This window comes from Paramormyrops kingsleyae, chromosome 14 (genome assembly GCF_048594095.1).
Source record: "Paramormyrops kingsleyae isolate MSU_618 chromosome 14, PKINGS_0.4, whole genome shotgun sequence".
Taxonomy (NCBI): Eukaryota; Metazoa; Chordata; class Actinopteri; order Osteoglossiformes; family Mormyridae; genus Paramormyrops; species Paramormyrops kingsleyae.
In genome coordinates, this window is record NC_132810.1 from 11,753,673 (window position 1) to 11,775,203 (window position 21,531).

The 21,531-nt window shown below is 46.2% G+C and overlaps 1 protein-coding gene across 8 annotated transcripts in view; it reads right to left on the reverse strand.

Annotated features, from left to right (window-relative positions):
- Nucleotides 1-16: 16 nt before the first annotated feature.
- Nucleotides 17-21,531, reverse strand: part of evla (Enah/Vasp-like a) — a 67,289-nt gene continuing 45,774 nt past the window's right edge. For 4 of the 8 annotated variants that reach the window (XM_023828319.2, XM_072699314.1, XM_023828317.2 and 1 more), the window contains exons 4-14: nt 12,251-12,314; nt 8,885-8,952; nt 7,778-8,551; nt 6,608-6,855; nt 5,246-5,349; nt 4,747-4,807; nt 3,296-3,329; nt 2,681-2,741; nt 1,586-1,646; nt 1,125-1,182; nt 17-867 (exon numbers count right to left, since the gene is read on the reverse strand). In XM_023828319.2, the coding sequence (XP_023684087.1) occupies nt 830-867; nt 1,125-1,182; nt 1,586-1,646; nt 2,681-2,741; nt 3,296-3,329; nt 4,747-4,807; nt 5,246-5,349; nt 6,608-6,855; nt 7,778-8,551; nt 8,885-8,952; nt 12,251-12,314 (1,571 nt within the window). In that variant the 3' untranslated portion in view covers nt 17-829. Of the gene's footprint in view, nt 868-1,124; nt 1,183-1,585; nt 1,647-2,680; nt 2,742-3,295; nt 3,330-4,746; nt 4,808-5,245; nt 5,350-6,607; nt 6,856-7,777; nt 8,552-8,884; nt 8,953-12,250; nt 12,315-17,779; nt 17,911-21,138; nt 21,284-21,531 lie in introns of those variants that run through there. The other 4 variants (XM_023828322.2, XM_023828321.2, XM_023828320.2 and 1 more) reach the window with 4 other exon arrangements.

Genomic DNA, 21,531 nt, shown 5'->3' on the forward strand with positions numbered 1-21,531 from the left:
CTTCAAGCACCTGCCATTGTTGTTCACAGTTTTATTTAAATGGATTTAAAACTTTTCTTTTTTTCTTAAACCAGGAAGCACTTGGTTAAAAAGGGATATATTAAAACGAACGGTACTTCACCATATCTTGCAGCCAATAAACGCCTGAATAACAACATAATCACACATAACCATGGTCTTCCTTGCACTTTAAGGTTAAGCAATATCCATACACTTTCTATTTCCTTCACAACAAACTCACATTCAAACTTTTCCTTAAGTTACTACTCCAGTGAATTCAATACCTCCATGTTGGCAAAAAAAGATCTGATCTGAAAATGGTGCTGAGGTCAGGTGACTATAAAGCAAGCCTCTTTTAACTGTATTTACCAATAACCAAAGGAAAGAAAACGACCAATATAAAATATAAAAGGCTGACATAAAATGGTGTGCAACATCTGTCTGAAAAAAAAATCAATAGATAGCATAATTAAACAAAAAAGAAAATCCTAGAAAAAGTAATAATTCAGCTTCATCAAAATTCTTTTAAGACTTAACAGAGAGCAGCAGGCTGCCACAGGGATTTCGTTATACACAGAGAGGAGAAGAGAGCGCAGGCTAATCAGTGCATGGCCCTCCATCCGTTTGCCCCCCATCTGTTGGCCCCTGTCCTCTATGCCCCTCCCTCCTTGCCCCCACCCCCTTCCCCTCAGCCCCGCTGTCTTGTGATGCTCGTGTGACGATCCCCCGGAATGCTGTGGCAGTGGAGCTGAGAGACCCTCATATTCGGGCCCCCCTCCGCTGCCCCTACTGCTCCTGGGAAACCCCGGTCCGTCCCGCTCTCGGAGCATTACGTTGTGCTGATTCTGCTAAGTTCTTGTCTAATGGCTGCCGAAGGGAAACAAAGAACACAGGAGTGGCTATGAGACAGAGAAACACCATCACAAAATATTACTGAAGGGAAACCATATATTTACATTTTTAAGCATTTATTTCAGGTCTGCAAACATTATGCGTATGCAGATTTTGAAATCACTACAACTTTGCTTAAGAATCGTGTTTAATATCTACTTGTGAGAATTAGAGCTTTGAACATAATGATAAAATGATGTACATGTGATATTGGTGGAATATAGAGCCCTTACCGTCAATTATCTCATCCTTCACCTTCTGTAACTCGCGTACAACCTCCTCCAAGATTTCCTGTTGAAAGAGACTCCACCTATTCAAGCCTGTGTTGTGTTTATTTTAAAGCAATACATTTGAAAACATTGATGAATCTTAGGTGGTCTGTTCATAAAATGTCTGACATTCATAAATATAATATTAACATGCCGCAGGGAGGGATATGGTCCTTCAAAAAGGCTCTTTTGTAATCAGAGACACTGTGACTGCTGGCCAAACACTTTCCTTTCTTTAGAGAATCCATGGAATTACGCAGAGATGATAAACGTGAAATTGACTATTGTTAGTGAACTTTTGTTATGCAGCCCGACTTAGCGGCAATTAAGCTTTGTATAAAAGACCCTGTGAGAAATCAAATGTCTTTGATTATACTCTGTGCATGATTCCGGTGTGGCTGATTGATAAAAGGCAAGGTTCCTACCTGCTTCATTCTGTCAAAGTCTAAGGCATCTGTGTCACTGCTACTGCCTGCTGGTCTCACCCTGAATAAGCAAACACATGACATCAGCGACCTCCTTTGTTAAAAATCATAGTCACAGACTGTATCATATTCTGCATGCACCATATAATATTTCCCTAATACTATCCCCCGAAACACTCTCTTGTGTCTCCACAATCTTACTCTATTATGCAACTGTTCAAAAGTACAATGGCTGGCATCAGGGTTGAAGACGTGGCCCGAAAAGACAGCATCATTTATCTGCTACAGCCTTGAGATCAGTTTGAATCTTATAAGTAGGGGTTCACACTGTTTTGATGTCTGTGGACTGGTTTACGTTGTTTTAATTTTTTTCAGTTGCAAATAGAACCAACCGAATGTGAGGGGTCATAAAAAATGTTAAATATGTGGTGGTGGTGGTGGTGGTGGTGGTGGGTGCGGGGGGGGGGGGGGGGGGGGAGAGCTGTTGCTCATGGCCAGCAGGGGGTGCCAGAGAGCTCAGCTGAAAATGCAGTTGCTGTATATGAGCAATATCTAGGGTTTCTGAATAAACGGATCAGAAAGTGTAAGCGAAAGATGTTCCTTTCTGGCTATATGACATAGTGTCTGGGGGGAAATAAATAGGTCAGCCACACCTACTAATACTTTATGTGAAACCAGCCCAGGGACCGGCTAATCTCCAACAAACAGCTGTTTATGTAACTTACAGGCATATAATGTTTAGCAGGTTTGTGGAGCAGAGAGAGAGAAGGTGAAGGTGCTCCTCAAGCCCTTCAGGGCAATTACAGCCCCACCTTCTGACTGAACACACAATCCTGAGTTTGCTTACAAAACAAGAAGTCCTGGATGAAGCATTAGAAATTAACAAGGTTCTAAAAATAAAAAGCACAGGGGGTCCTGATGAGGCGAGAAGTTCTCGGAGAAGGATGAAAGAGCACAAAGCGTAGCATCTCATATAGTATTTCAGGCACTGGAGTACCTGGATCTGGGTTACCTTGCTCAGAAGACTTTGTAATGACATAACTGCACACATTTGCCCTGTGCTCAGCTTTTTCATGTTCATTTTACAGTGCTGACCTTGACACCACTGAGGACTTGTCTGCAGAATTGGCTCGGTCCCATGGCTTCTTGACCGCATCTGTTGGGTGAGGAGTCAGAGTGAAGATATCAGCCAAATCCTGCTTAAAATGTCCTACTTGTCCAAAGCCTGCGTTTTAGCTCCTAGGTACTGCCCTCTGTTTAAGCTTCATATGAAAATCAAAGTGGGGATTCCCACATGGATTCTCCTGATATTCCCAGTGACATTTCGAACCTGGGTATCCACAGAAGTCAAAAGAAGCACTTGCTCCACTAGTTTCACATGATACTTGTTAGGGGACTCTGTTAGCACCGGGCAAACCCGCTATCAGCCTACAGCCAATTTGTTTGAAAATCTGCAAGCTGGCTTTAGCCGTTAGCCTGCTAAACAAAGAGGTATACAACTGGCATGATACTATGGAGGCACTGTAAAGAATACTCTGCTGATTTGTATGTTGTCAGTGATGCAAGCCAGAATGTGGGCAGAGGACAGAAGGGAACCTGTGGAATTCCGCTGAGTAAACTGGGTGACTGATTGAATAAACAAATGCGCATCTTAATAACTGAGCACTGAGTCCGGCGGGAGAAAGGTGGCACCTGTGGAATTCTGCCTACCTGAGCCACGAGTGCCAGGGGAGTTGGGATCATCCTGAAGGACCGAGAGACGGCAAGAAAAATCTGTTAGCATCCTGTTTCCACAAGCAGATTAAAGCTGCCGTAGTTAACATTTCCAACAAGTCCTGCGTGACTAATTCCTCACTAATGAATAATTCATGATGTTTCCTTATAGAAGACAGATTACAGACACCAGAGCCCAAGTCATTATTAATCCATTGCTGTTTTGCAGAAAGCAATTAGCAGTTAATACAATTAAAGTGTTGGCTAGACAGATTCAAGAATTGTTACGGAGATAATTATCATCATACCTTACTTGTGAAGGAATTTATCGCGGTTAAAAGCTAACATTTCAGATGCACAATTCAAACTCATTACCTGACACTATGTACATACATACAGTACTGTGCAAAAGTCTTAGACTTACTATTTGGGTAATAAATGTATATTTTCTCAGAAAAAAAATCACAATTTAACATTAGAACGTGTGAAACTGAACAGTAATACGATAAAAAACAAACAAGAATTTCTTCTGTTCACCAAAAAGTTATTGATATCTTGCTGGATAGCTAGATTAACACCGCTTTGGTTCCCAAGCCTCTGTTTAGGGGCACCTCAGCCATTCAATGTATTCATTAAATTTCTCCACTATCTTAATTCATTAATTAACTTAATTCATTAGATAACTCCATGAGTCACTGATTAGCCAAACAAGGCGGGGAAGTGGTAGAGTAGGGAAATTCGCTGGTATCTTTGATGGTTGCTGCAAATACTGTGGTGATTTTAGGAGAGGTTTTGAAATGGCTAAGCTGACATACTCCAACAGATATCATTTTCTGTGACTGATAACACTTTCGCCAAAGTAATGTATGTAACCACATGCTCATGGACACTTGTGAGCACAAATAAATATATTAGTGACATTAGTAAAATAATCAATAGTAAAATATCACCACAGAAACTATGCAATAGTTTAGCTCAGAGATACACAAATAATATATGTCAAAGATATGGGACCCAAACTATGAAAACTGTATCTGAGTTATTCAGGTAATGAGTGTGGTAATTAAGCCCAACCATAATACATACAGTATCTGGTCCCATAAAAGAGGGCAGGAGAAAATGTAGAGGTTGAATCATTGATCAGGTAACCACAGTCTTTGCAGTGTGTGACCCTGCTGTTGTACCATTGAGGAGGCTGGCTGTAGTACCCGTTACACATAAGGCCCATTAAACAAAACAATAACATGAGATGTGGCATTTTCTGTCTTTTGCTTTGGTACAGGACATTTGTAACCTTTCACACAAACAGGATGGCATTCACAGATGATGTAATCTCATTTCAAGTAACATGATGGAAAGTACAACTTTATGTTCTGAAGGCCGGATCTTGTCTTTCCAACGCAGGACGACATTGCCTGCACTTCGCAATCACGGTCACAGTGACTTACGCTTTGGCCGTCTTCCTCTTTCCTGTCCCCAGATTTCTCTGTCTGTGTAGCTGCTTTCCTCCTGTCACATGCAAACAGATACATTAGATACATGGGGGCGGGGGGGGGGCACTCAGCTAATAAGCGCCCATTAAGTTCTTCTCATAAGGGCTTTTCTGGATAAAACGCAAGCCTCTCATCACAGTGTAAATATATCTGCAAATGGTGGATTCTCTTATACAATTTAACCTGTTTTGCCCTCAAAAGTGTGTTTGTGCTTAAAATGTAATAACAGTGGTACAATGTCTGGAACAACCCATGACCCAGGAATGTGACCTTTCCCGTTTCCTTATTTCACGTCGTGACACGTCGATAAGTATCGAGACTGCAGGTTCCCCTAAACGCTTTTGTCTGTGCAGATAGTCTGGGCGCCATAGCACTGATAACTGCGGCTCTGACAACATCTGAGTACCATGTGCCCCCCCCCCAACCCCCCCCCCCCCCCCTGCCTTCCTCTCACCGTCGTGCAAGAAGGGCGTTCATTTCCTGCATCAAGCCACCGTTACTGCCCCCGCTTGTTCGGTTGGCATCATTCTTGGCACCACTAGAAGACCCATCTTCAGACTAGTGGAGAGTGCGCACACACACACACACACACACACACACACACAAACACACACATACAGGTTTGTAATTATATCTTTGTGGGGACTCTCCATTCATTTCTATGGGGAATACTCTAATCCCAGCATGACAACCGTAACCCCTACCCAGCCCTGACCTTAACCATAAGTAACCTAACAAAATACGAGACTTCTGGCATTTAGTTTTTTGATCGCATTCATAGACCTGAAAAATGGTCCCCACAATCCAATCCATCCAATCCAGCTCTATTTATAAAGCACTTTAAATAACCTGTGCAGGACCACAGTGCTGTACAGTAAAATTAAGAAAAATAGATAAAAACAAATAAAACCATGAAAAAATAAGGACAAAATAAAACACATAATAAATAACAGATCTATATTAAAACAATATAATGTCAATGACAATGTCGAGATAACAGGTTTTTAAAGAAAAAAGAAAAAAAATTGGCAGTGGTGGCTTAATGGGTAGGGAAGCGCACTCAATTGAACGCTTGCAGGTTCGAATCCCCGACCAGCAAGGCACCACTGAGGTACCCTGAGCAAGGTACCGCCCCTAAGCACTGCTCCCCGGGTGCTGAATGAGCAGCCCCCTGCTATGTCACATTGTCACATATGGGTTAAATGCAGAGGACACATTTCGTTGTTGTGCACTGTGTGCTGTGGTGTCAACAATGACCACTGATCACCAAATTCTAAAAAAAAAAACATTTGGTCCCCACAATGTAATATAAACATAATCCACACACAGGGGCTGACACACTATAAGGACCTTGCTTGGTCTCTTTCAAACTCCCAAATCAGCCACTTCAAACGGCATCACTGACCTGCCCCTTCTGCAGCCTCTGTACCGAAACTCTGTAGCCTGACAGAAACCCTCCCCCACCCCAGCGAATGCTGTGATGACAGAGGCCTCATTTATAGTTTGTGTACAGTAACCATGACAGCACCCAGCTAACAATACGGGGGGCGTACAGTACATGGAGGTAATCTACACTGCCAATATAGTTCTACACAGGCTAATAGGTGTTCCTGTTTACCCCCTTACTCTAAATGGCAGGTAAATATATAACTTAATATATAACCCAGTATATAAAGGAAATCCTCCAGGAACCAGGAAACGATATGCTTTCTCTGCATCTCTAAACTGGCCTGTAGTCTGTGCTACCTGCTGTGCATGGAGAAGCTTAGCAGCCTGGTCAAACTCAGCCGGGGGGCGGGGGCGGGCATGAACTCACCCTCTGAACTCGGCGCAGTTTGGCCCCAGCCAGCGCGGCAGCCAGCCCAGAGGGGGCCCCCTCCCCGTGACCCCCAGGCCCTCCGCCAGCCGGCAGCGGGGGCGGGGGTGGAGGTGCCCCAGTGGAGGGCGGTGGGGGGCCAGGTGGGGGCGGAGGGGGTGGGGGCCCCCCTGTGGGCACGGGTGCCGGTGCCGCAGCAGGGGGGGCAGCGGAGAGGGAGGACGGGTGTCCTGCTGGGATGGGGGGACCTGCACAGAAAGAGCAGCAGTTAGTGAAGGGTGAGTCTCTGTGCCATGCCCCCCACAGGGAAAGGAGGGAGGGGCTTAATGAGGATGAGCGTTCACATGCATATGAAGCATGCCATATGGAACAGCGAAGCCATGCCGTAGGGCTTGGAGGTGGGATACCGCACCACAGGAAAGCGGAAAACAAGCTGATGTTTCTGTTTTTGGTATATTTATGTTCACATTTGTAAATTTCCAAAGGATTCAGCATTAAGGCCCTGTGCTCATTGGAAGTGTTCATGTTTAAGTTCGATGCCACCTGTACCCGTATAAACACCTAATTTTTTTCTGAACAACAGCGTTGGGACGTCACAAAATATGGCAAAATCTGGCCACCTTCCGGACCGGCTTCACACATGTTGCAGCACCTGCTGTTGCCACAAGCCTCATTTGAAAATACAGCTGGTGACAAAATCATTGTTTCCCCAATGATATGCTGGAAATAAGCAGGAAGATAAGAAATCAAATGTCTCCGTTTTTCACACGAGAACTCGGGTTGGAAAAGCTTTGTCACCTGGATCTAAAAAACAGATCCCCGCAGAGTCCTAGAGCAGTCTCACTTTACTCCCGATATCTCATCACACCTTGAAATGAGTCTGTAAACCTCAAACAAATCTTCTGACTGATCACATATCTAAGACTAAATTCTTGATCAACTGGCTCTCTTGCATTTCTTTCCTGTTAATCCCAAAGTATTTTTATGAGAGAAATATTGCTTTTTGCAGTAAAATCTTCCTGTGGTCATTTCCCCTGTGGAATGTGTACTGTAAACACAGGTCTTGTTAGTAGCTGGGGTGTGAGGCTCAGTTTGCCACTGCAGAGTCACACTTGTATGCGTGGGGGCACCTCTGACCCATCCTGCCCCATAAAGCTCCGGTTCACTTACCGGAGTTGGGCACAGCAGCCTGAGAGGCAGGAGAGGGGCTCTTCTTGGGCAAGGCCACCCCAATAAAAGAGGGGGGCGAGGAGCTGAAGGGGGGCATGACCTGGTACTGGATCTGCTGAGGGGGAAAGGAGGACGTGTACTGGGACTGAGGGGGGGGACCCTGGGATGGGTGGCCGGCCATGATGGACAGGGCTTCGCAGCAGGGGGTAAAGATACTCTCAGGGCTGTAGATGGTAGTGAGTGGAAGTGGGGACTTCTGGGATAGGTAATTGTCCTCCATGTTGCCATTGGAGGCAAGGTCAGTGGGAGGGGCTTTGCCACGGCCGTTTTGGAGGGGTGACAAGGGTTGGGTCACAGGGATGACTGGCTGGGGGCACACCTGCTTGACAGTCAGTGCCGTCGTTACTGGGGGCGAAGATGCTAGAGGGGTGAAGGTACGAGGGGAGGACCAGCCGTGTTTGGCATGTCGAGGCGTTAGGGGGGGGGAGAGCGGGATCTGCCGCACCTGCCGGGCCGCCGAGCCCAGCCCAGGCTGCACCGGGTGGAACGCCGACATCAGCGAGGTGGAGAGCTGCGATAGCTGGGCTACCCGCTGGGGGGGGTCAGTCTCCCTGTCCTGAGACGAGGCTGAGGAGGAGCGGGACACAGAAGGGGAGGAGGCGACCTTGGCAAAAGAGGGAGGCTGCAGGGTGCTGGGCTTGTAGTGCTGATAATCAGGAGGGGGCGTGTCAGATGAGCAGGGGGAGGGGGACACCTTAAAGTGCAGCGTGGAGACTAGGAGGACACACAGGAGTGGGCGACAGAGAAAGAGAGCGAGAGAGGTGACACTGAAAATGGAGACAGCAAAGGAAAAGGAAACAGAAGGGCACCAGCACACGTGGAATGCCGTGTGGGAGCCGCCGTTCGGCACGCGGCGGCTCAGGTGAGGCCGTGCCAAGCCGGCAGCCGGCACACTGAAGTGAAACTAAGTCTGGCACAGATCACTCTGTCACGTTTGGATCCCCACGTGGAAGCATCCACAGCAATGTGTGAGTAATGTGGAGCAGACGGAAGTCGCTCTTCCTCCTGCTTTGCGTTCCCCGCTGCTCGCCCGCTCGCGGGCCTCACCTGAGGCAGACGTCCGTCGCTCCCTCTCGAGCTGCACCTGCATCTGCTGCTGCTGCTCCATCATCTGCCTGCGGACAATGAGAGAGAAGCGTCAGCTTCCCGTACGCCACAGTGGCCCCAACGGACCGCCAGCAGAGCTCCAGTGGACCCCCAGCTGCTCTGGGTGAGGACGGCTGCTGCAGGGGCAGCCAGATGCTGGTCCGCCTGGCCCTCAGACCACAAGCTTTCCACTCCTGTGTGTCATATTCCACAAAAAGCATCAGCTAAATAAATATTAATTCTCCGCCACAGGCGGCAGGACTGATGGCACGATTTCCAGTTCCAGACTGTTTTTAATGGATTTAATAAAGAACTCTTGCACTGCTTGCACCAGACCACAATCAATAAGTCTCTCTTAACTTCATGTAGCTGACACGCCTGGTTTAAGGACAAATAAAGGCCATTCTGTCTTGTTTTTTTTTTTTTTTTTTAAACAGGATGGCTGGCTGTAAAATATGCACAGACACTGGAAACAGGGACAGCAAATGGAATTCTTCAGCTGTGTCACGGTTGCCCAGAACACCACCTGCCAGCTCAGGGTCACACCACTTATTAGAGACCTATATTGTAGTAACTCCTCTCACCACTAGATGGAGGCCCTGTGCCAAGATCTCAATCGTGGCCACGTGGGATAGTAGCGTTGTGGGATTGGGTGACTATGACTGCCAAATTTCTAAAGCTTTTGGCACCTGATGAGGATTTTTCCAACTCTGCCACAAAGTATTTCCCTTTATAATTTTAACCTATGAAAAACTTTACTTTTCAAGTGAAATTACTGCCATACAGGACCTTTATCCAGGCTGACATTTTAATTAGCACTGAAGTTGATCTTCTTTCTTGGATCATCTTCAACTGAAGCCATGTATGATGAGTGGTCAGATTTGAGAGTAAATAACTGTGTTTGCTGTTTCTTTCTGTGAGCAGATGGGCGTTTTGCGTCACGGCTGTTTACACGCTCTGTTTCATCTGTAAACTCGTTGTACCAGACCAACGTGATTTTGTAGATCTGCTCCAGGCAGGATGGTGGATGGAATCAATGTGACGGAGGGGGGCAGTGTTAGGAATGGGGGCTTCGCTTGGGCATGGGAGTGGAAAGGGGTTTAACAAACGAAGAGGAGAGAAAACAAAAGGGCGCCTTTTTCTGGCAGAAGCCCAAGAGGACAGAGACCAGAAATCGAAATGAGCTTTGGGACATGCGACGGGCTCCAGGTGAGTATGGGATCCACATCCATCTTGGTGTGTGTTCATGATCCAAAGAAATAAACAGAGGCCAAGTTTACAGCAACACTAACAAGGTGAATGAATCAGCAGGTCACCTGACTTCACCCTGCCCCCTACAAATCCGCCCACATCCCACCTGCGGCGTCTGATGGAGCTCTATAAAATCCAATCAGTGATTAGGACATAAGCAGAGGCATTTTGTTTTTTAGCCAGGGATGGTGGAGGCCCATGTAGTAGCCTAGGCAACCTTCACTGCGGTGCCCCCCCCCCCCCCCGGCCACTACCGCCAATGCAAACAAATCCATGCAAATGATGGCTGTTCATTGTGTGATATAATATAATAATGCAATAACATTATTAACATTATTATAGAATAATGAATTCTGTCCATCCATCCATCCATTTTCCAGACCCGCTTGTCCTATGCAGGGTTCTGGGGGTCCAGAGGCAGGGAATAACCCAGGACGGGACACCAACCCACGCAGGGTACACATATTTCATTATTACATTTAGTAATATCAGGAACAACAACAACAATAATAATAATAATAATAATAATGGCAATAATAATAATAATAATAACAGTATTAAGTACTTCAAAGGAAATACAATTAAAAACAGGTTTCACACAATACAGTCCTATACCTTTGTTGGGTTGTAAGATTAATTTAAAAAGCAGAGCTGTCAAAGTAAACACATTAGTGTTAGTCTTAAAACCTTTAAGAACTTTAATTGCATTAATTTTGATATGGCAATGGGAAAATAGTATGACCAAAGATTCTGAATAGAATTTAATTTCTATACTGAATATACAGACTTCATTTTGAAATATTTGTCGTCCTGTTGCCACTTCATTTGCAAATTTTTTTGGTCCCAGTGTGCTAATGTGGAAAAAAAGTTCCAGCAGAGCCAGGGAGAGGTGCATCCTGGGATTGGTGACAGTGTCATTGGTGAATGTGTCATTGGTGACAGTGTCTTAGCCCTCAGGCAGGAAGAATGCGCATGTGTGTGTGTGATGTACTGACCCCGAAACTGGGAGCTGAAACTGTTTGGGAAGATAATCAGAGCTTAATCCTACAGGGGAAGATAACAGGAAAGCAGTGAGAAATGTGGAATGGAGACAAACAAGCTGACGTTCTCATATGTTTGCTAAATTTACCTGTTTTGAGGATGATATGGTCTAATGAACATGTTATAGACTAATGGACCAAATATATGATGGGATATGGGTAGTTTAGTTTATTATGTAGTTTGATTTGCTTGATTGCATAGTATTGTTCAACATGGGGACATAATGTAAGGGGTCAGCACGGGTGGGGGGCAAATGATGGTGACTGGCTGACTGGCTATGAGCCTAAAGGGATGCAGAGGCGCACAAGATCATCACCTTTGAGGTCATCATGCACTTTGCTCATGCACAAGAGCCCCTGACTTCACCAACTTGGCAGAAGATTGCCTTTTAGGGGAGTTGCAGAAATATGTAAAACCTGAGCATTTTCTTTGTTCGGGGGTTTGCTTCTTTTCATTGGGGATACTCTGTTTCTCTGCTGTCAACTCTGCACACCTTGTCTTAATAAAGAAATTTTATCTTGCTCAAGTTGTGTCAGGTAACTTTACTTCATTCCTGGTGATGAACAGAATTTCGAGAAAAGTGTGTACAGGTTTGTTACCTCCACAGTAACAGCTGTAGCTGCTCTATGCCGATACTGCACAGGGTCTGAGTACTACTAGAGGTGCCCCCACATCGCGGAGCTGTCATGTGGCGACACCGCAGAGTATGTGAGGACTTCTAGGGGCGCCAGCTTAGCCAGTCAGTTTCACTCAGTCTCAGAAGATGCACGCCGCGTGCTAATCGGCTGGCTAAGTCAAAACCCGTCAGAAGATGGCGCCACAAATATCGTCTAAGGTGCTTCCCAGCCCTGTTTCTAGCACTAAAGCATTCAGTCGTTTCGCCACGGCGCTGTAATCACTGTACTGTTTTCTGCCCTTTATTGTTCCATCTTTTAGTCACTGATGTGGTTTTCAAGCTACATTTAATCTACTAATGAAATATTCTTGCCAGGATTTTATTGCACATCCTGATATGGGTAGCTATGGGTCTCTCACCTTCTCTGGTTCTCCGTGTCGTCTGCGGTGGGCCCGTTCTGGGCTGGACGTTGGACAGCTGGACCTGAAGCACAGAAATAACATTGTTATACTGGGCCCTAATCAACGTTTAACTGGAGCTGATCACACATGTAGGCATGAAGGATTATTACACGTCACATCTGAAGGAATATGATCAAACAGTTATGAAGAAGCTAACAGAAAGACACTAACAGATAAATGTCTGAAGAACTATGATCAAATACACGTGCAGGCGTACATCTGCAAAGAATTTATCATTGCTAAGCACCAAAAAACATCAAAACCATTTTATTTAATGGTATAACGCACAGTCTGTTTTCTCTGTCCAGGGTACTCTCTCTCACTTATCTCACTCGCTTAGCTTTAAGAGAATGCTGGGTAAACTGGCTTAAAATATCAGAAAGCCAAATAACACTTTGTAAGTCAGAAAAATTTGCAGTACAATTCAGACCAACCATAGGGGATTTTCTTTTTTGCTGAGAGATTTTTTTTTTTTTAAATGCAGATCATACTGTCTCTGTGACTCGAACCCTGAGAGATGTCTTGGTGTGGGTGAAATGGCAGAGCACAGAGTAGGGTGTCTTAACGTGCGCTGCAAGGTCACAGGAAACTGGATAGTACAGGAGAGAAATACTAGGGCCAAACAGAGCAGGGAATGAAGAAAACAAAGAGAAAATAGCCCTAGAATGAGAGAAGAGACAGAAAAGAAATTCACCACAAACAAACACCTAAAATAAAAGGAACTTTCAAAAACAGGGTCAAAGTTATGTAAATTGATGGTAGGCCTTATGTTATTATTGCAAGCTAAAACCTTGGGCTCTGAGGCAGAATGGCCTCCTCTCATTTGTAAATTTCTTATGTTCTTAATGTTGTTTATATGATGTGTGTGTATATGTATGTATATATACACATATGTAAACAGACACACACAGAACACAGTAACTTGTGTAAAAAGACTTCTAAAGACGACAGCTTCTGTTACACAAACCAGGACACCTATACGGTTAGTGTGAGTGGGCGGGGCCAAAAGTCCATTCTGCGGTGACAGCAGCAGGATGACATCAGAACTGTGCTGTAGCCATGCAGACGTAACACGAATCTGCTCTCCTCCTACCCAAGCCGCTGTGAGGCCACTAACTCAGAGCACACCTCACACAGGCCTTTAACAACGGCACCAAGGCTCGGATCGCACTTTCTCTGTGGCCTGCACTACGAAGCGGGGTTACTGGCTTATCGGGGTAACTTGTCGGATTTAAGGTAATCTGGGCAAAATGTAAGTGAACAAATATGAAGTCCATTTAAACTGTGGTACCTTAAATCCGACACAATGATGCAATCAGATCTATATCACAGATAGATACATTTACAATGCCTTCCCATAATTTCCTCAAAATGCTCTCCTGCCAATTTCCTTCCTGCTGCACAGACCGCTTTTCCTTTGAAGGTTAAGCTCATGTGACTTATCCAGGCTATGGTTACACTCAGAACAACCCCCCCTCCCCCCCCCCCACAAACACCCCCTCGCCCAGTTCGGACACTGAGCTGTTGCCTGGGTATGGTTCACTTTGGGCTGGCGATCCATAAAGCAACCACATGACCAAATGTGCTCGCTCGCTGCTGGTGTCTCGTCATGCTAATCAAATAATAATCAAATAATAAGAGGGGGCAGTGGAAACAGCCCCAAGGCCACCTAGGGGTGAGCTATCTCTATCCCCCCCGACACCCAGCACCAAAAAACAGCACCTTTCCCATGACATGACCGAAATGCCAGCAAGCTCATCACACTAACCTCACCCTGTCTACCACACCGATAGTACTGAATGAGACTTCAAAAACAGAGCATTGGTGTTTACCACTCCACAGCGCCACCTACTGGGCTGTGACTTCACAGCAATCTCTCTGGATCTTATTGTAACCTATTACCAAAATGACACAGCCGTTGGCCTGCTCTTGCAAACAGAAAATCATGTGGAAGCCGCTCCATAAATAAACAACACAGACACATTGGAGAGGCCCGGCTGCCATTTGACTCGACATCAGAGTGGGCAAGACGCCTGAAGGAGTAACTGGGCCTGGTGGTTCTGGCATGTCAGAAACAGCCGTCCTCCTGGGATTGTCACACACTACAGTGTTAGGAGTTTACAGACAATGACGTGATAAACAAAAACACATCTCTTCAGCGGCAGTTCGGTGACTGAAAACATCTTATTAATAGCAGATGTCTGAGGAGCAGACTCAAAAAAGGTAACAGGAAGGCCAGAGGTGAAAAAAATAACTCAGAACAACAGCACCGTGCAGAAAAGCGACTGTGAAAACACAACTCAAACTCGGAGACGAGACTGGGTCCTACCCGGTGCTGCGTGAAAAGTGCACCCAGAGTTTATATTGTGAGGCTCTTGATGTAAAACCACCATAAGCATGCCTTTGCCGTTAGAGTACAGACAGCATTAGGCACTTGGGGCAGGACAGCCAGGCATTCCCGCTGAGTTCTCCCAGCATGCCTCTGGGTCTGTGGCTGCCCGCATGGTCAAGGTGGGAAACTTTGCAGCCTGAGTGCGCAGTGACCCTCAAGGGCTGCAAAAAGGAAGTTTATTAGAGGCTAAAGGGTGCCTTATTGTGGGCGTGAGGCCCCTTTCCGTCGTGCCGGTTAGTTACCCTTCAACGAGGGCATTCAGCTCACCACCAGGTCGGGTTAGTAACAAACTCCGCCAAACAATCGCTCGATGCAGAGATGCACCAGACTTTTCCAAAAATGACCTTACCCTCTGTCCCTCAAACACTGAATCAATTCTTGACAAGCTACTTTCTCACCGGGACATTTGCCCAGTAATATAATGTGAAATATGTCAGTGGCTCTACACAAAAAGGTGCTGATGTTTTCCTGAGGCACAGGAGCACATGGAAGCCTGGACTTACCAAGAGAACAGTGCTACACATGAGGGACTGTGTACCAGGTAAGGTGACCACCTTAATCCCTGTCAGGAGGGACACTGAGCTACGACAGGATTTGCAAACTACCATTTCACCCATTTCAATTAGAAGGACTTGGACTTCATGTTAGCACTGAGTTCTTGCTGTATGCTGATTGGTCAGTGTCATATAATCATGCACGTGTCACTAATTTGAATCTTTCAGTTAAGGAAACAAACCAGTAAAAGTTCAAGATGAACCAAACAATTTAGCTGAACACAGGAGCCTTTCAGGTTTAAAGTAGTTTGTAAAAGCTGAAGTAGCTCATAGTGTCCCTCCTGACATGGATTAGGTGGTCACCCTAGCTGCGGGTGGGGAGGAGACGCAATGCTGAAGCAGAAGTCAGTGAGTCCGTACATTAGTGCCCAAAGGCGCTATACATTTCCGTTAGTGCAGACACAGCATGGGCCGTGTTCCTGCAGGCCTGTGGCTGGTCCGGGGCCACGTCACCGCGACGGAACAGCGAGCCCGTTTGCGATGCGAGAGCGTCCGTGACGCGTGAACAGCGAGCTGCCTTCATGTGGTGAGGACGAGGGAAAGTCAATGCAGCCACACGCAGCAGCGATGCAGAAATGTGCAGTCCTGGCTGCATGCCTTGACATCCGCAGGCAGACGTGCGCATACACACACCAGCACGAACAGATGGCAGATACATGTTCTTTTTTGGAGCTGCCTCAGCTGATCTCTCAAAAGTCCCCCTTGTGATGGAGTGGGAGTTTAAGTGGATTTGATAATTTGCCTGGGATTCTTGATAAAATCCCCGAAGATGAATCGCAGTTGGACTCTAGGCCCCGATGTTTCTCAATACTCATACTTGACCATACTCGTGTTCTCGTTTAACCATTTTACATCATCTTCCACTGCTAGAGGTACAGAGGACAGTATAAATCCCCAGATGTTGTTTCTGCCACACCCCAAATATCATGGATACATTGGTTGCATCCTCGCCGAACGAGACCAATCCCTAGATTCATTGTGGCCCAAGTTCGTTCTTGGGAGGCAAGTTCCGGTGACTAGTCCTGCCCAAACCACAAATACAATCTTTGTGTTCTTGGTACTGAGTAACACTTAGGGTTAGCTTCTTCAGCTCAGTCACTCCCCAACAGAACCAAGCCAGTCAGCTCTGGCCAAGTTGCCTTTTAGTTCTCCTTCCCAGTATCATTACACATGTCAGGCATCACCATGGCCAGTCTGAAGGGACAGAGTTGGGTCCTCTGGTCATGAAAACAACCAAGCCTGTCCGTCTCCCTTACGATACGGATGAATAAATCTCCGCTTGCTGATCGGAGACTGCCGACAGATGCCGGGCAAAGGCGGACTGGCCACGCTCAGGTGGCATTGGATCACACAAGGTGGTAGAAGCTCTTCTTTAATTGTGGCTGTTACTTAAATTTCAGCTTTGGGAACAAAGCGTGAACAGAGCGGAGACCCAGCTCATGTGTCCTCTGGACAAAGGTGCCCCGTCGGCTCAAATTTACCACCGTACATGTGCTGTCATGTCAGCGGCGGCACTGCAGCCAAACTATGGAGAACTTGTGTGTCAAACCTTCACTCACAAAAACCAATACAGGATACAACCTAAGACACCACAGGCCAGAGAGCATGACCACCTACAGCACGATTCTACAACAGCTTGTTTCCAGCCACAGTTAAACTGATGGCTATAATGACATTAAGGTGGGTAAAAAATACAGCCCCCCCCACTTCCCCCATGGACATTACCTGGACAGGAGGCAATCAGACACATCAGAGCACTACAACCTCACTCTCATTCTGTCTTCCTCTTAGGTAGGTAACTCTTTCAGTGCAATAGCCTAACAAGCGTGCAATATTCCACTTTTGTCTTAAAATTATTTCTGTGAAATAATTCACTCATCCACCCTGGCCATGCAGTCTGTATCCTGTATATGCATCTGTACACAGTGTGTATCTACGTACTCTGTCCTGCAATTACAGTAGTGTGTTTGCTGCTTTTATTTATTTTTATTTTATATTTTCTTTAATCATCTCTTCTCCTCTGTCTCTCGATTTTATAAAAATGACTCTGGGAGATACGCACAAGAATTCCAATGTACTTGTACTGACCTGTACCTGTGCAAATGGCAATAAAGATATCTATCTATCAATAGGAAATCATACATGATCTCCACACACATGAAAGAAAGCGAGGTTAAAAAACACACAAAACACAAATAACTATATAAAGCTGCAATAACGAAGGATTTAAGTTCAACAGATAAGCTTGGTTTCTTGTATCCTCTTTTTCAGATCAGCTTTTTGCTGCTCCTGGAGAATGAAGGATGCGATCAGAAAACTGCAAGCCCCTACCTCAGGACCAGGGTTGGACGTGAGGAAGCTGAGGGCTCTGCTCTAACAGAAAACCGTGAAGTAACAGATAACGCAAAGCAAAGTCTGAAGCGCCCTGGTGACCCTTAACGGACACTCTCACGGTCCCTCCGCGTCCCTGCTGAAGCCGGTTACTGCCTCGCGGCAAGTGAGAGACACAGAGGTGGAGAGGCATGGCGGAGTGGTACCTACAGGACATCCGGCAGAGGAAGAATCGGCTGAGGTGGCAGATGCACACACACTGGCAAATCCAGTCCCGGCAGAGCATAGTGTGCGGGCTGCTCTTCCTCCTCCTCCTCCTCCTCCTCCACCTCCCCCCCTTTCCTGCTGGGCCCTCTGGGTCTTTGGCCTCGCCCACCTTGGGGATGGGGGGATTAATTATCGGGTTCCCCTATCGCCTGTCAGTAACCCACACTGCTACAGCAGCCAGGTACCATGTGCTGGGGCCTGAATATTTCATGACCCCCCCCCCCTCCTCCTTAGTCCATCCCCACCAGCCACACTTTTCCCCTTCCTAGGCTGGAGACAACCTTCTACAGCTAAGAATAGACATTAAAAAAAAGATGATTTGCTGTCTCTACTTTATTACAACAGCAAACTTGTGCAGATAAACATGACAATCTTGCTCAATTAGGGAGCAAAAGTGAAACAGCAAAAACCAACATAAGTCATTAGAACAAGTTCTGCTGTTTCGTTTCAGTTCCACACTCAGACAGACCAAGCATAGAGTGCACACATGCTGTTTTAATACCTTTCATGTGGGATTCCGGCTTTGAGACTTTAATTAATTGGTTTTACCCATTACTCTGGCATGATGTCCTTTACTAATAGCAGATAGACATGGAGTCATTCAGAAAAGCTCTTATTCTTGAATAATAATCATATGATAATTATTATTAACTGTTTTTCTACACTCCTTTAAAAACAAAAACACAAATTGAGTGACAGGGTATGTATATTGGATTTGATCTTGGATATTTCATTTGGCTTTGCTGTGATGTCACAATGCTGTCCTCCTATTCTGCGTACTCACCCTGTGCCCATTTACAGTGATGGAAGAGCAGCAGTCTGTCAGTGAAGCTCCAGAAGGCACGCAGGGCCCACAAAGTGCGTTTTATCATCGTACTTTTGGGGTATCTGTATGAATGTGGAGACTAATGTGCATTTTGAAAAGAAATGCAGGGTACAGACAGCCAGCTGCTGAGGATGCGGTCTGGGGGAGGGGGACCATAGTGGTGTGGGCGGAGCGGTCCTGCCCTGTATCTGTACACAGCAGCCTCTGAGGAGTGGGGCTTTATGGTCTGGGTGGTGCTGTCCTACCCTGTATCTGTAAGCAGACTTTGTGGGGTGGGGCTTTATGGTCTGGGTGGTGCTGTCCTACCCTGTATCTGTAAGCAGACTTTGTGGGGTGGGGCTTTATGGTCTGGGTGGTGCTGTCTTACCCTGTATCTGTAAGCAGACTTTGTGGGGTGGGGGCTTTATGGTCTGGGTGGTGCTATCCTAGTCTCACTTTGTGGGCCAGAGCGTAGATACTGAAGTCTATTCTGAGTTATGCTTTTAAAAGTGACATCAGTTTGAAAACTTATTGCCTATCAAAATAGTGACCAATAACCTTTCTGGTCCACTGTAACATTAGAGTACCTCTAACGTGTTATTTCTGGGCGAGGAGGTGCTTAAAGCACGCAGGGCATCCTGAAATGAACGCTGCTCTTCAAAGAGCTTTTTTCTGCACTGAGCCAAAACCGCTTCTACACACGAAAATTCTGTAGGATTGAATGAACAACCATAATAAATAAAAAATGAACATTGGTAGTCAGTATTTTTCGATTATTAATAAAAAACGGAACGGTCCCATTGTGACCGCTGTTAATTTAATGAATTATACTTTAAAAATTGTACTAACTAAGATGTAAACAAAAGAAAAGATGATTCCATTCCAAAGAGAAGAGTGGGAGCAGCGCCTGAGGATGGGATTTCTGCAACGGCTACAGCAGCTGTACCTGAATCAAAGCCGCCATATTTGAATTGCGGCCATAAAAAAATCAGCAGTTAAACATAACTGTCCTCTAAGCAACTCGATAATTTAATTTCTAGAAATGGCTACATGAAAGTATGCCTGATGTGCGATATTCAAGTATGTTTATACACAGCCACGAGGTCGCCTTAAAATACCTACCACGGTATTATACAGTTAGCAAGGGATTCCTAGACGTTAGCATTAGCTAAGTGGCTATCGATGCAAAGACTGTGGTAACAGAATCCTTGTTAGCAGCTGACTAAAAACCCGTTAATAGGACAGCAGGGGGGGCACTGTTAAGCAGAGTAATGAATCCTAGGCTTACACAATCTCATTACCCCCCCCCCCCACCAGTTGCATCATGGGAACATCATCCACCCATGTGGCAGCAGCACAGTCCCACCCCTGTTCCCTGAGTACCAGATGGAGACTCGGCACAAAATGGCACAGCAGCTAAAACCATTGTGGCGGGAGAATGAGGAAAAGAGGAGTGATGGGGGAGTGATGGGGAGCCATTCATTCTGTAGGAGGACTGGCCTGACCGAGGGCTTATCCGCTGTACTAGGGGTCCATTATAATGAACTACCACAAATTTTATTCTTAGTCAACCTACAAAGCATAAATATTACAGCATGTCTTGTTACCTTTAAACCTTAAGAGATCATTAAGATGCGGTACTGTCCAGGTCATGTGAACTGCCAGACTCCCCTGATGTAAAATTAGCAGGATGCTTTGTGATGGCCAAACACAGGCCCTGTACTCACTGGAATACACAGAAGGCTTAGCTAAACAGCTAATACCAGCAGTTTTCTATTAGCTTGGCCCATCAGAGCTGCCCCCAGCAGAGACTCATACTGAGAAGGCTGCCAGTAAAAACACTCCCCGGTTTCCTCATAACTGTATAACACCAAGCTGACGACCAGCAGATGGCGCACGGGATGACGGCCCAGGAAGCGAAAAACTGCAGTGGCCAGCAAAAAGACGGGAGAGGCTGCTGAAACAGCAGGACGGCCAAAGCCTTGCTGACAATTAAAGCTCTTAATCCACAAAAGAAATAAAACAGTGTATGATGAGACCCCTGTAGTTTTTAAATGCAGACCCCAATTCGATTAATATGTAATATTAATCGAATGCCATACTGATCACCAAATTGGCCTTAGACACGTGTTTGCCTCTCTGTCTAACTCTAATCTACAACTTCCTGTCTAATAACAGTTTAACTGGCTTATTATCTGAACAGAGGTGTTTATACCTCAAAACAATGCCAACACACACACCCGTCCCAATGAAGCAAGATAAACACCTCCTGCTTAATCAGCTTTTCCTGGGGCCTCGCTGACAAGCCCCAAACACATGGGGGGTTCGAGAACCTCGCTGTCTATTTCAGTCATAAACTACAAGCGACAACAAAACCACACCCCCCCACACCCCCCCCCCCCCCCCCTTCCCGTCAAGCAGTAGCCCCACAGAGGTTGGCGTGTAGTTACTTGAAACTCTCACCTACACACACACACTCTCTTAATCTCATACTCACTGCTCAGGCGGATGACTGTGGAAGTGAGTCTCTTGCTCGACTGTGGGAGACTCTCTGAACTAAGCATTTCACCCGCACCTTCTCCTCGGCCGACGTTTAAGGCAACCCAGGGTTGCCAGATATTTACAGGGAGAGCGAGGGTCCCCCCCCCCCCCCACCTCCACTCACCCTCCCACCCACCAAAGCTCAAGGGGAGAAGCCCCCACCAAATTCACTCACTCAAAACAGCGGTCGCTCGTTTGCCAGTCACCCTGCCCGCCATCCTTGCATATCAACCAATCAGAGAGAGAGGCACCGAGGAGGACACTTGTGAGACACGATGGGACGGGAAGGCCACAGACCACGAGGCTCCATGGATATTTTGGCCGGGCCCTGAACCAGTTATGGACCCAG